Here is a 14,194-nt window from a genome sequence, read left to right on the forward strand (position 1 = left end):
AGAGCCCGACTCAGGGCTTGATCCCAGGACCCTGGGACCACAATCCGAGCCGAAGGCAGAGGCATTAACCCACTGAGCCACCCAGGTGCCCCTCCAAAGGGAAATCTTTTTTTTTTTTTTGACAGAGATAGAGACTGCCAGAGAGGTAACAGAAGCACAGGGAATGGGAGAGGGAGAAACAGGCTTCCCGCTTAGCAGGGAGCCCTGTGTGGGGCATGATGCCATGACGCTAGGATCATGACCCGAGCCGAAGACAGACACTTAACGACTGAGCCACCCAGGTGCCCCTCCAAAGGGAAATCTTAACAGAGCACCTGGTTTTCCAATTCTGCACTTCTACCTCTAGTTGTATTGAAGGGGCTCTACCAGCAGATGGCAGCAGAAACTCAGGCATGTTTCCTGTCCCCTCTGCTTATTTGAATGAAGGACTAATAAAGGGCTGCCTTTTGTCTTGGTTCTTTATCCCAGTCTTGTAGATTCTCTGGGCTTGATTTTACCATGATCCTATACTGTCTACATTAACTTGGCCATTGTCCACGTTCACGTGGACCTCTACTGTAGGTGTCTCACAGTAGTAACCGTTTTCCAGTCCCTGCCTTTATGCTGCCTGTAGGGATTATCTCCTCAGTGAAGGATATCTTTGAGTCCTTCCTGTTCCAGCTGAATGTCTAGGTCCAGACCTTCTAATATTGTGGAAAGTGGAGGTATTACACTCACTTTTAGTAACATGGCCCAGTGTGAAAACACAAGCTCCACACAGGATACTGTGAAAATGGACTAAAGACTCAGAAAAACTAAGGACAGCCACAGCTCAACCGTGGATCATTCCAAAGCTGTAGAAGAACCACCTACCCAGCACTTGGGAAAACAGAAGCAAAAGGGAAAAAATGCCACTGTTTAAGCACCTAAGAAATTAAAAAGAATTTAAGGGACATCTGGCTAACCCAAGCATGACCCAACGTGCAGTTCTTAATCTCAGGGTTTTGAGTTCAAGCCCCATGCTGGGTGTGGAGCCTAGTCTAAAAACAATAATAATCCTAGCTCCCTACAGGGCCACTGGAAGCTTATCAGTCAGCCTGGTGGTACAAGGGGAATGACAGCCACACTGTCCTAGGGAAGGAGTATGCTGTTTCCTTCAAACTCCTCCAGGAATAAGAGTGTCAGGCAGCTCCGTTTCAGGACCCAGCCTCTGCACTAAAGGAAACACTGCGAACAGCTTGGATCCTGGGGACAGCCTCTATTTTGGACGAAGCTGATGTGTACATACCTCTCTAGGGGTTACTGGCAGTTTGTCCCAGACTCCTAGCAACCATATTTTGCAGTGTAATGTGGCCCCAGAGGCTTCAGCCGGTTTGTCTGTCCTGACGCACCGCAGCTTTTGTCCTGAGAAGTGCATGTCACACCCTGCTACCTTAGGCTCTAGACTCAAAAGAAGAGTGGTAGAAAGCCGGTCCTGGTACAGGAATGAAAAACAGACCAACCACAACTTTAAATCAGTTTATTGACACAGTAACACAACACACTTGCCTCCCTGACACCCCCACCCCCCTCTCACCCAATCTAGATCTCTTCCCCTTCCTCCCCCCTTAGAACAAGCTGTTCAGTGAAAACAGAAAAGGGCAGGCCACTTCTACACCCTCATTCCCACCCCTAAGCCTTATGGGGCAGGGGCTCAGGCCCTACTCGGAACCTGTTGAGAGAGAGGAGGGGCAGTCCCCACTATACTCAGCCAGGCAGAGGCATCCAGTCCCTAAGAACAGATTACCACACGACCCCCAGGCCCTGAGTTGCTATTCCTCTTCCTCTCTGCTCTTTGTGACCCTGGGAAGGAGACACCCTGGGGCCTGGGCCTGCAGCCAAGAACAAGAGCTGGCTGTGATTTGAGAACTGGGAGTTTGGCTAGTGTTTTTAAGGCCCAGGCACCCCAAAGAAAGCCCTGGTGGTGGGAGTGAACTTCAGTGCCCCCATTTAAAATGCACTGATAACATTAAACAGATTAAGCCAGCTTAACCAAATGCCAGAAAAACACTAAGCTGTAAAGAAGGAGGGGGTCAGACCTGGTTTCTCCAGGCCAGACACAAATGCACACAGAGGAGCCCAGGTGGAGTGTCGAAAAACAAGGACACCGTCCAGGGGCCGAAAAGCCTATACTCAGGAGTGTCTGGGTTGAGAGGAAGCAAGGAAAGAAAATACACAAGTCTTAAAAACCAAAAAAGAAAGCCCAACAGCAGGGGAACCTAAGCCTGACAGTGCTGCCCACCAGCCCTTCAGGCCCTGCCCCTAGACCCAGACAGTCCCCCCCACCCCCAGGCAATGTCCTCCCCTAGGATGGATAGAGCACATCACACAGCGCAGTTTAAAAAGCTTCTAATGCCAGTTCATAAACATCTTCATTTACTATTGGTGATTACATGTGAATAATATGTTTATACTGTTCTTTATGGAAAACAATTTCAACGAGTCAACTCCGAGAACACAATAGGCAACCCTCACCCTGAGCCCCTCAGCGTCCTTCCCTAGATAGCAAGGAGCCCCCTCCTCTGTCCCAGGGCTGCCTAACTTCCCCTCTTCCCCCACTGTGGCTCTTGGGCAAAGCATCCTCTATGACCATTAGTCCTCATCAGACAAGTTCTGGTCCAGGGGGTAAACCATGAACATCACATCGGGCCGAGAGGGAACACAGGGATGGCCTGGACGCACAATCTCAAAGCCCAAGAAGCTGAAGGTCTTCAGGAGTGGAGCTGCAGAGAGTGTAAAAAGGATTCTGATAAGAAACACAAGGGCAGGTTCAAATCAAGGGAAAACAAAAAATAAAGATTGAGTAAGTAGGTACTACGCCTTTACTAAAGACCCTTCAGGCACTCCCACCCCTATGACTTCCCAGGGTTTATATGGCAAACTCAAGAGCCCTACTTCACTGAATAGGGGGCTCCTTTTCCCCTCACTACTTCCCCGCTGTCTGGGCAGTAGGTTTCAGGCTACTTTGATTCCTCACCTCTGTCTTCCCGGCCCTTCCTGAAGCAGATGAAGACGTAGTTCACTTTCATCTTCTCTTCAGCAAACTCTAGCAGTGCTAACAATCTGCCAGAAGCAAAGAAAACCACTCAGGCCCATTACCACCTCTCTAGACTTCCCTCCCACCCTCCGTCAAAAAAGCCTTCTCTGAGGCTTACAGCCAGCAGTATTAATAGGGAACCTCCAGGGAGAAGCTTCCCATTTCAAGAGCTCGGAGTTCAGAAAAAAGCCACGATCCCAAAGAAAAATGTTACTGAGCTCTCTCTTCCTGGAATAAGGGTTCTTCATCTGAAATTAATACGAACCAGCTCCACTAATGCAGTTCACAAGATCATATGGGGCCTGGGAAGAGAACGTGGTTCTTCAGAGGTCTTCCAAAATTGCCCAGTTTGATGACCACAGCCACTGGCACAGACTCTGGGCCGGGACACTGCTTTAAAGGATTTCCTCAGAAGAAAGGGGCAACTCAAGAGAACTCTGCTGCCTTGAGGGCCATTCCTTACACTTGGCTGCCTTGGAGGGCCTTGCCCAATCCAATGAAATCCCACTGTAGCTCAGAGCTTCCTGCCCTTCTGAACTGCATCATTGTATGGCAGCTCAAGGGGAATTTAATGTCTGCTGAGAAGAGTGAACCATGGCTTGATTAAATGACAAGGATTTGGTTAATGTGATATGATCTCCTTTAATTATAACCTACGGCAGGCCTGTTTTACTGGCTAAAAATAAACTGTCACAAATTGGTATCTGCTTGGGAAACCTAGAGCTAGGGAAGAAGGCAGACACTGTTCATCTGTTGGCCCCAACAAGCATATGCCCTTCTCTGGAATGGGCCCTCCTTCCCCTTCCCCAGCACCTGCTCCTTACCCTTCTTTGCTCCCATCAGCTAATAATCCATCTGGGATTTCTACAAACAGGCTCTGGCTGGACAGGACTGCATCCCAGGAAGAGACTTTCACCTCGGTGACCTCATACTGGAAGTGGACAATGTGAGGTTTTCCATCATTCACAGGGAGGTCCTGGGTCACAGTGAGCTTCTCGTCCTGGGAAGAGATCAGGTCAGAGGACCAGGTCACTACTACTCTGGCCACATCACAGGCTCCCTAACCTAGGTGATCCTGGGAATCCTCTGGGGCCAGTCTCAGGGCAGTATGGGACAAAGGACACACTGAAAATGTAGAGCCGCATGCTGGCTAAATGAAGCCATCCATCACTCATCAGGCACAAAGACAAGCTGATGACAACTACAAGTCAGCATGATGGGAAGGGAAATATTTACCAAGTGTCCACTAGATGCCAAGTACTGAGCAAGGTACTTTCCCACTTTTCAGTCATCACCAGAAGCATCTGAGGTAGTTACTAATACCCCCATTTTAAGTCTGAGGCACTAGGGGCCCAGAACAATTAAGCAACTGTCCCAAGGCTCCGTAGCTAGTAAATGGCAGAGCTGAGATTCAAACAGGTCTCCCTGACTCTAAACCCATGTGTGTTCCCCAACACCAAATTCTTTCCCTTCTCTCTCTGAAAGAGAAGCATTAGAAACAAATGAGGATGTATGTGAGGGCTTGGCTAGGGCCCGGCTCAACCAAAGCCTGCTTCCAGGCTAGACTACAGGTCCATGTTGTCTGTCTCCCCTGGGCACAACCTCAAGAGACCAAACCTCAGCCACCCTGCCACCCTTGGGTGGTACCCTGCTCCCCAATCTTGGGGAGAAGCTAAGCCAACTTCTGGGCCTCACAGGAGATTAAAGGGCAGCAAACTACTGGCTGCCCCAGCCCAGATCATTCCTAGGGCAGATGGCTAGCATTCTCCAAAGCTCCTGGGATGTAGCCTATGCTGCCTGGATGACAGATGATGGAGATGCAAAGCCCCTTCTCCTGCCCCGCACCCTCACTACACTACCCAGCCTGCCCCCAACCATTAAAGGATGGAAATCCGAATCTCTAACAGTCATGGAAAACTGCCCCTCCTGGCCCTTGGTACTTCTCAAGAGAAAATGTGTTCTTGCAACCCTCCCATTCATCATTCTCCTTCCCACTCAGGACCCTGAACCAGCACTGAAGTGCTGACCACCAAGCTAAGAAGATGGCAGCGTTCGCTTAATGCTGATCTCCTGTTCCCAGTACTCCTCAAAAGCCACAGAGCAGCCTCAGTTGAAAGAGTCCTTCCCAATTCCCCTACTGGCCTGGCCCAAGAGAAGATCAAGAAGGAAATTATTGCCCTTAAGCGGCTGCTGAGTGGACCCTCAGCTATACTCCAGGGTTTCCACCCCACAGTCCTCCTTACCTTATATATTAGAGCTGAGAGAGAAGGATCCCTGCCGCCCCCTCGCCCACCGGGGATCTTCGACAGTGGGTGAGGGGCATCAGGAGCACCACAGAGGCCCCGGAACAATGTGCCTGCAGCACTGGAGCTGGGGACAGTTACTCAAAGGCAAAATACTACTGTAAAAGACAGAGAAGGTGAGACAGTAAACACCAAGACTTAAAAATTTCACACGCACACACACACACAATTTAACACAACACCGCACTCCAACCTCTGCCCTGGCTCTCCCAAAACAAACACTCTAAAGCTACACCACTGCCCGCCCATCCTCTCGGCTTCAGCTTCCAGACCTACTTCGGTGCCCTTCAAGCACACCCACCACCCTGCAGAGAGCAGAGGGAGTCCAGCTGGACACATCCAACCAGAGCAGCACCTGCTCGACCTCAAACAAATCTCTGTGACACTGGCAAACCCTGAGAGGAACCAGATCCTGGCTTGCCGTCAAGGCTTTAGCACCCTGTCCCTTAGTCCCCTCCTTATTCTAACGGTACTTCAACAAACTATGCGGCAATCTCAAAACCTACAGTCACTCCCAGCTGGAGAGGCATATGGGCCTCAAGAGATCACATGGGCTGGGTACCATGTCCCTGAGGAACTCCCAAGGCCATTTTTCCAATCATGACTTCCTCCCCAATCTAAAAAAAGACCTAGACAAGAAATCCGTAACCCAAATCTCTCCAGGATCAAGAACGGAATTAAATCCTGGGATTTGGCTCTCAGAGAAGAGATATACTATGGAACAGAGTATTATGGTCTGAGTTTGTCCCTGGTATGCCAGCATATGTCAGGCTTCCTTGCCCTTCTTTGCTAGAATCTGACCTGGGCACGGGAGTTTAGGTAATACTGATGTGCTGAGAATAGACATCAGGGGCAGGTATATCAGGGGGAAGGAATATTTGCTGGGAACTAAGTAAGGAAGCCAATAATCAGATGGATTACAGAAGGTGAAAAGCTCCTAAAGGAGCTCCCGTCACCTCCAGGTGTGTGCCCTTACTGCCACCATGATTTTCAGGTGGACCCAACAGGGCTCCAAATCTGCTCCACTGCCGCCTCTGAATCTGACTGAGCTGTTCACTAGGCTGAGCTGTAGCCCGCCTCAGAGACCAGCAGCAAGTGAAGCAGGGAAAGAAGTAGGCGGTCTGTGCATGTACACCACAAGTCAGCAACAGGCCTGTCCCATGACCCCAACACCCCAGCCTCCAGGCAGCTGGAATGCAATGGATAACATATGGAAGGACAGTGCAGGGACGTGCTAGAGCCCGCTCCCACGACTCTGCCCTTATCTTCCCAACTGTGTGTTTAATGTCACATCGGTAGCTTAAATGGGCCATAGGAGAAATATTTACACCACAGAAATGAGCAAATGACATAAATCATGGCTTTTTTTTTTTCCCTGAGAGCTAGCTGTAATACAACGCAAGGCACCATTCTTCACACTCCTTATGTGGCATGGTGTGCCAGGCTCGAGTTCTTCACTTGGGCTCAGAGTGATAAAACTGAACTCACACTTAACATGGCAATGGTACAATAACCAAAGGGGCATCCGGCTAAGATCCTCAGTACTAAGAGACCTGTGTCAGCGTTCCAGCTGAGACAGAAGTCCAAACCCATCACTGCTCTAGCTCGGATCCTCTTTCTCTCAAGGATTTCAACCAGGGGCCTGAAATTACACTTAGAAATTTCATTGCAGGGTGCCTGGGTCGCTCAGTCGGTTAAGCATCTGATTCTTTTTTTTTTTTTTTTAAAGTTTTATTTATTTATTTATTTGACAGACAGAGATCACAAGTAGGCAGAGGCAGGCAGAGAGAGAGAGAAGGAAGCAGGCTCCCTGCTGAGCAGAGAGCCTGATGCAGGACTCCATCCCAGGGCCCTGAGATCATGACCTGAGCCAAAGGCAGCGGCTTAACCCACTGAGCCACCCAGGCGCCCAAGCATCTGATTCTTGACTTCACCTTAGGTCAAGATCTCAGGATCCTGAGCTCAAGCCCCACATCAGGTTCCATACTCAGCAGACAGTCTGCCGAGACTCTCTCCCTCTACCCCTTCCCCAGCTCATGCTCATGCATACGCACACACACACACTCTCTCTCTTCTCTCTCTCTCAAATAAATGTCCTTTAAAAAAAAAAAAAAAAAGTTTCATTGGGAGATGAGAGTTTCCAGGGCAGCGTCAGAGGGCCTGGCTGCGCGCAACATTGATACCGGCGGCAATACACACGCACCACCTTCTGTCTCCTCTGGAAAGCCTCGGGCCATCCTCCTCTCCCCCACTCTAGCCACAAATCAGCAAAAGGGGCATGACTGAGGACTACGTTGTTTTCGTTTTCAAGGAGGGACTTATTTGCTACTAGGGACAATAAACTATTTTCATCCCCGTGTTCTAATGTGTTAAAGGACAGAATAATAGTGGCCGGACCAGAAAAAATTAAGCAAAAGGGGGACTTCCCTAAGCAAAGGTATATACACCCCCCACAGACAGTGTAGTTCTGTTTCCATTCCCTAGTGAGCACTTTGGGCCTCTGTTGAGGTTTTTGCAGAAACACAGGAAGGCTGGGCCACTGAAGAAAGCTGGCTTGCAATGTATTGGTCAGTGGAGCTACCCAAGAACTGGGCAGACTTCTCCTCTGGGGTAGACAAATGAAATATAGCCTTGTATACCAAACTGCATGGGTTCCCAAAACAACCAGATCCCCAGGCTCCTGCAGTTCTAGAATTCTGGTGCTAACCTCAGACTCCTACTTCCAAGGAAATTATTCCTCCCTGGTCTTTGGATGAGAGAGCTACATTTAGCCTGATGGGCATTCCAATCACCATCTTCATTCTGAGCTAATTTTTCCTTGCAAATAGCAAGCAATGAGGCCAAACTACTGGAAAGATAAGAGTAAGGTGGGTTTTGGGGTTTTTTGTTTGTTTGTTTTTTGTTTTGTTTTGTTTTTAGATCCAGAATCCCCTTTGTCTTCCTAGAAATAATCTCTAGGGCCTGCCCTGTGTCCAGCACTAACTCATGCGCTCTCTCCTCTAGAAGTAAATTTAAGAAGTCTATTCCATGGTAACAAATCATTTGCTTTCCCACTCTTATTCACAAGGATCCTGGAAATTCTTCTTCCTCCCCAACAAAGTCTGCACAAGAGCAAGTGCATGACTGAGGCTGGAGGGTGTTTTGGGTCCCCACCCTGGGATCCACTTCCAGGTCCCTAAGCTAAGGTTTAGGATAAACTTAGTAGACTGAAGATCACAATCAACAATTATCTTCATCGTCCATCATAATGGATCTGCTTTTCATTATTTGCTGTGAATGGCAATTGCTTCTCTTTAAAAAAAACCTGTCATTTCTGAAGTGGGTACAAACCGGGTGGTTAATGAAATTAAGGGGCATAAACAGTAATCAGGCAAGAAAAATAAATACAAGGCACCTTGTCACTATTTGTAGATGACATGCTACTGTATATAGAAAACCTCAATAGCTCCACCAAAAACCTCTAAGAATAAATCAATTTAAGGTTGTAGGATACAAAATCAACTTACAGAAATCTGTTGCATTTACATACACTAATAACAAACTACTAGAAAGAGAAATTAAGAAAACAATCCCATTTACAATTCCATTAAAAAAGAGAAAGAGAGAAAACACAGAGGACTACACTGAACCAAGGAAGTAAAAAAAAAAACAAAACAAAAAAACCCACAAAAAAACATGTACTCTGAAAACTGTAAGACATTGATGAAAGAAACTGAAGATACAAATGCAAAGATATACCATGACATGAACTGGAAGAATACTGTTATGTCCATATTACCCAAAGCAATCTAAAGACTCGGTGCAATCCCTACCAAAACACCAATGGCATTTTTCACAAAACTAGAACAAAGAATTCTAAAGTTTGTATGGTGCCACAAAAGACCCCAAATAGCCAAAGCAATCTTGAGAAACAACAACAAAGCTGAAGGTATCACACTCTCAGATTTTAACTGACTGAGCAACCCAGGTGTCCCTACAGATTTTAAAATCTACTACAAAGTTATAGTATTCACAACAGTACGGTATTGGCACAGACATATAGATCAATGGAATGTAACAGAAAACCCAGAAATAAACCCATACACCTATGTTCCATTAATCTACGACAAAGGAGGCAAGGAGGCAAGCATATAAAATGGAGAAAGACAGCTGCATGAAAAGACTGGACAGCTATATCTAAAGGAATAAAACTGAACCACTTTCTCATGCCATACACAAAACCAAATTCAAGATTAAAGACTTAAATGTATGGCGCCTGGGTGGCTCAGTGGGTTAAGCCTCGCCCTTCGTTCCACTCGGATCATGATCTCAGGGTCCTGGGATCAAGTCCTGCATCAGGCTCTCTGCTCAGCGGGGAGCCTGCTTCTCTCCCATCTCTCTCTGCCTACTTGTGATCTCTGTCAAATAAATAAATAAAAATCTTTAAAAAAATTTTTTTTAAAGACTTAAATGTAAAACCTGAAACCATAAGACACCTAGAAAACATAGCAGTAAGCACTTCATCAGTCTTAGCACTTTTTTTAGTCTTTCTCCTTAGGCAAGGAAAACAAAACCAAAAACAAACAAATGTGGCCATCAGAACTAAAAAGCTTGTAAAGGAAACTGAACAAAAAGGCAACCAAATGAATGGAAGAAGATATCTGCAAATGATATATCCAATAAGGGATTAATATCCACAATACATAAGAACTCATACAAGGATGCCTGGCTGGCTCAGTCGACAGACCATGCAACTCTTGATCTCAGGGTCATTCAGTTTAAGCCCCACGGTGGGTGCAGAGATTAATTTAAAAAAAAAAAAATCTAAAAAACAAAAAATGAACAACTCATACAACTCAGTATCAAAAAACAATCTGATTAAAAAATGGGCAGAGGAGGGGCACCTGGGTGGCTCAGTTGGTTGAGCATCGGACTCCTGATTTCAGCTCAGGTCATCATCTCAGGGTCCTAGGATCAAGCCCTGCCCGCACTGGGCTCTGCACTCAGCAGCAAGTCTACTTGAGGATTTCTCTCCCTTTCCCTCTGCTCCCACCCCCTTTCATGCTCTCTAAAATAAACAAATCAATCTTTAAAAAAAAAAATGGGCAGAGGATCTCAACAGACATTTGTCATATATGTCAGAGAAGACATATAAATAGCCAACAGGCATGTGAAAAGATGCTCAACATCAATCATCAAGGAAATGCAAATCAAAACCACAGCGGTACATCACCTCATACCTGTCACAATGGTTAGTATCAAAATGACAAGAAATAACAAGTGTTGGTGGCTCAGTCGGTTGAGCAGCCAACTCTTGATTTCGGCTCACATCATGATCTCAGGGTCATGATGCTGGGTCCCAAGACACACTCTCCCTCCACCTTTCTCGCCGCCCCCCACCCCGCCTTTAAAAAAAAGTGGGGGGGAGGAAAGAAATATGGAGTGTTGGTGAGGATGTGGGGAAAAAGGAACCCTTGTGCACTACTGGTGGGAATGCAAACTGGTACAGCCACTGTGGGGAACAGTATAGAGGTTCCTCAAACAATTAAAAATAGAACTACCATACGCTCCAGCAATTCCACTTCTAGGTATTTATATGAAAACACTAATTCAAGAAAATATACACACCCTTATGTTCACCACAGCATTATTTATGGCAGCCAAGATACAGAAGCAACTTAACTGTCCATCAGTATAGAATGGATAAGGATGTGGTATATATACACAATGGTATACTACCTAGCCATTAAAAAAAAGAAATCTTGCCATTTGTGAGAACATGGATAAACCTAGAGGGCATTATGCTAAGTGAAATAAGTCAGAAAAAAACCAATACCTTATGATTTCATTTATGTGTAGAATCTAAAGGAACAAAACAGAAACTTACAGATACAGAGAACAAACTGATGGTTGCCAGAGGATGAAATAGGTGAAGAGGATCAAGAGGTACGATCCTCCTTTCACAAAATAAATAAGACATGTAATGTGCGACACAGTCAATAATACTGTAACAACTTTGTATGGTGACACGTGGTACCATTTTGTAATGCATATAAATACCAAATCACACTATGTTGTATGCCTGAAACTAATGCAACATGTCCATTATTTTTTCAATTAAAAAAAGAAGAACGGGGGCACCTGGCGGGCTCAGTTGGTACAGGATGTGATTCTTGATCTCAGGGTCATGAGTTCCAGCCCCACACTGGCTGCAGAGATTACTTAAAAATAAGAAAAATAAATACATAAAAAAATAAAAAAAAGAATAGCCTTCTGTTATTTTATTGACTTTAGTCTTCAAAATGGTATTGTGACAAAATACACCACCAATCTCAACAGAGAATCTTACAGGAACTTTTGCATAGTGAAAGTGGCTTCTAAACACAGGTCCTTCTGTCACAAGATCCAAACCAGATTAGGTTTCATATTCAGTTCAGTCATGTTTCTACTGGCTCCAATGCCTAGCTTTTTGGATTCCTTCCTCACATCCCGCTCACTCCACTGGGGGGCAGGCACGGTTTAATCTTTACCACCAAAAAGATGATTTAAGAAGCTTGATCTAGAGCGTGAAAAGATCAGGCTCATTAAGAAGAATCAAATTTATCAGACTGAACCCAACATACACCTGGGCTGGTCTTGCTTTTGCAGAAGAAAAAAAATATACCATGCTGGAAACGAGCGTGTCAAATATCCCAGTCAGTTCAGAAGAGAGATGGGAGATTAGAGCCTGTTTTCGCCTTTTATTTTCTCAGTTATCAGACATGCCCCTGGAAACACTCCTCAGGATACATATGAGCGCTACCAACAGATCACAACCGGCTGCCTCTAATTTAAGGCATTCTGTGAAACTGCTGCCTGTAACGTCCTTAGCAAGTTATAATTTCATACGCTGGCTACAGACAGTGTATGCAGCAGATGTATTCCTGGGGAATGTTGCTGGTAAATAAAATTTTTATAATTCAAATCCTATTTTTAAATCTCTAGGCTGCTTACTATTTAAAGGAAGTAGCTTTAAATCTCTTGATAAAGTAAAGGATCTCCTGTTAAAGAATCACTTTCAGTTGACTTTATATGTCAGCTTTGATTTTTAAATTTAGCGTGCTCAAAGCGGGGGACAGCCTGCTACGTAGAGATTTAATGTAATTCTGTGGCTAACTTCCATTCAGCTACATCTAACAAATATGTGAATTCATTTTCTCCTTGATATACTTTTGATCACCTTTCACTTGAATCCGTGGCCTGAGCTTGCACCCTTTCTCTCTGGTTTCCACTACCTGTCAGGGGAGGGTCAGATATGAGCCTTGGTATTACCTATCTTGTGGTATCAAGTGAAAAGACATAAAAACCACATTTCCAAGCATTCTACATGTATTTCCCTCTTTGAGTCTCTTCTGATCTATTCCCATCCCAGGCTATCTCAAAGAACACTCTCTAGGCCTGGACTTCCCTCACACAGGATGCTTTTACTGAGACTAGAAAGGTCTCTGATGACTAATCCCTATGAACAGAGGAACCAATCCAGGGGTGCCATCACATTTAGCTAAGAAGGAATAGGAAGAAAGGTAGGAGGTGATGGCCACCTCCAGTCTAGTGGAATCTTGGAGGCTGATTTCCAGCTGTCAAGTCCCTTCCCATATGAGAATGGGACCCTGGTCAGATGCCAGGCATAAGTCATTTCACTAGGGCTATTCTGTGTGCCAAAGGGAGTCTACTTGCTAAGCACAATTATAATGAAAATGACATCACCACTCTGAATCACAGACTGAAAGCAAAACTGGGTTTTAGTTCATTCTCCACAAGAAACACACTTGTGGTAGCAGCTAGAATATCTGCTTCTGAGGTCTGCTTATCTTATTACACAACTGATATTGGTACATCTTCTGCCAAAGGTACGTGTAACCACATATGCTACAAAGATGGGGGGAGAGCAAGGTACTCATGCTTTAAAATTAGACTTTAATTTCACATTTTAAGTACCTTGATCTAGCTTGCATAGTAAACTCATCACCCAGTGCCAGCCTCCTTTCCCAGGACAGAATGACTTCATTGTTAATAAAGTATCAGAGGCCTAGGAAATTTTCTTAAGGCTTATCTTCTACACAGCATTTTATTCTGCTGCTAACAGAAAACTACCTGTTTTGTTCACTTCAAGCGACAAAATTCTTGCTCACCAACTTAGCTATTTCTGGTAGCTTTCAATCAGGCTTCACGGCCTTCCAAGTCATGGCACCAACTTGAATCAACACTGCATACTCTTTCGAAAAGGGATGAATTACTTTTTTTTTTTTTTCCCAAGAAATGCACATATGTAACATCCTCTACCCCACTCCTCAGTCCCCCTTTTTATATTTCTGAGCAGCTCTGAAGCTAAATTTGGATTTCTTGGCAGAGTGAGGAATTACTATTATTAGTCCACACTGCTTTCTGAAGCATCCCTCCAATATGGGGGGGATTCCCAACTATACCAAGAATCTGTCTCTCTCTGTGGAATGACCTTGAAGATCTATGGTAGGAAAACTTGCTCACCCTACTATCCCACACCCAACAAGCCATCATGCCAAAAAATAAGGAATAACCAAAACCATATCTTTATGGGGAGAAAAAGAAATTCCATTACCAGGGAACCATTCTGTGAAGATACTCAGGGTAGCTCTGATGTGCTTGGGTGCTCTGTCCACCAAAAGGAAACACCTGTGGAACCAGATGCTTCTCAAAGCCCATCAAAGATTGGATTATAAGACAGATATAAAGCCAGGGCAAGCTCTTTGCCACATAATGTACTGTCACAAGGTACTATAAGCTGGCCAGAGACAAAGACTGTCTTCCTGCCCCCATGAATCCAGGAAGAGAAAGTCCA

At 45.4% G+C, this 14,194-nt stretch overlaps 1 protein-coding gene across 1 annotated transcript; it reads right to left on the reverse strand.

The window, feature by feature from the left end:
* Nucleotides 1-1,484: 1,484 nt before the first annotated feature.
* OAZ2 (ornithine decarboxylase antizyme 2) lies at nt 1,485-5,439 on the reverse strand (the record flags this gene model as incomplete). Its single annotated transcript, XM_047736668.1, has 4 exons — nt 1,485-2,741; nt 2,996-3,081; nt 3,880-4,055; nt 5,299-5,439. Coding segments are annotated over 4 exons (534 nt in total), but the record flags the coding sequence as incomplete, so codon positions are not given.
* Nucleotides 5,440-14,194: the final 8,755 nt, after the last annotated feature.

This window comes from Lutra lutra, chromosome 7 (genome assembly GCF_902655055.1).
Source record: "Lutra lutra chromosome 7, mLutLut1.2, whole genome shotgun sequence".
Classification (NCBI taxonomy): Eukaryota; Metazoa; Chordata; class Mammalia; order Carnivora; family Mustelidae; genus Lutra; species Lutra lutra.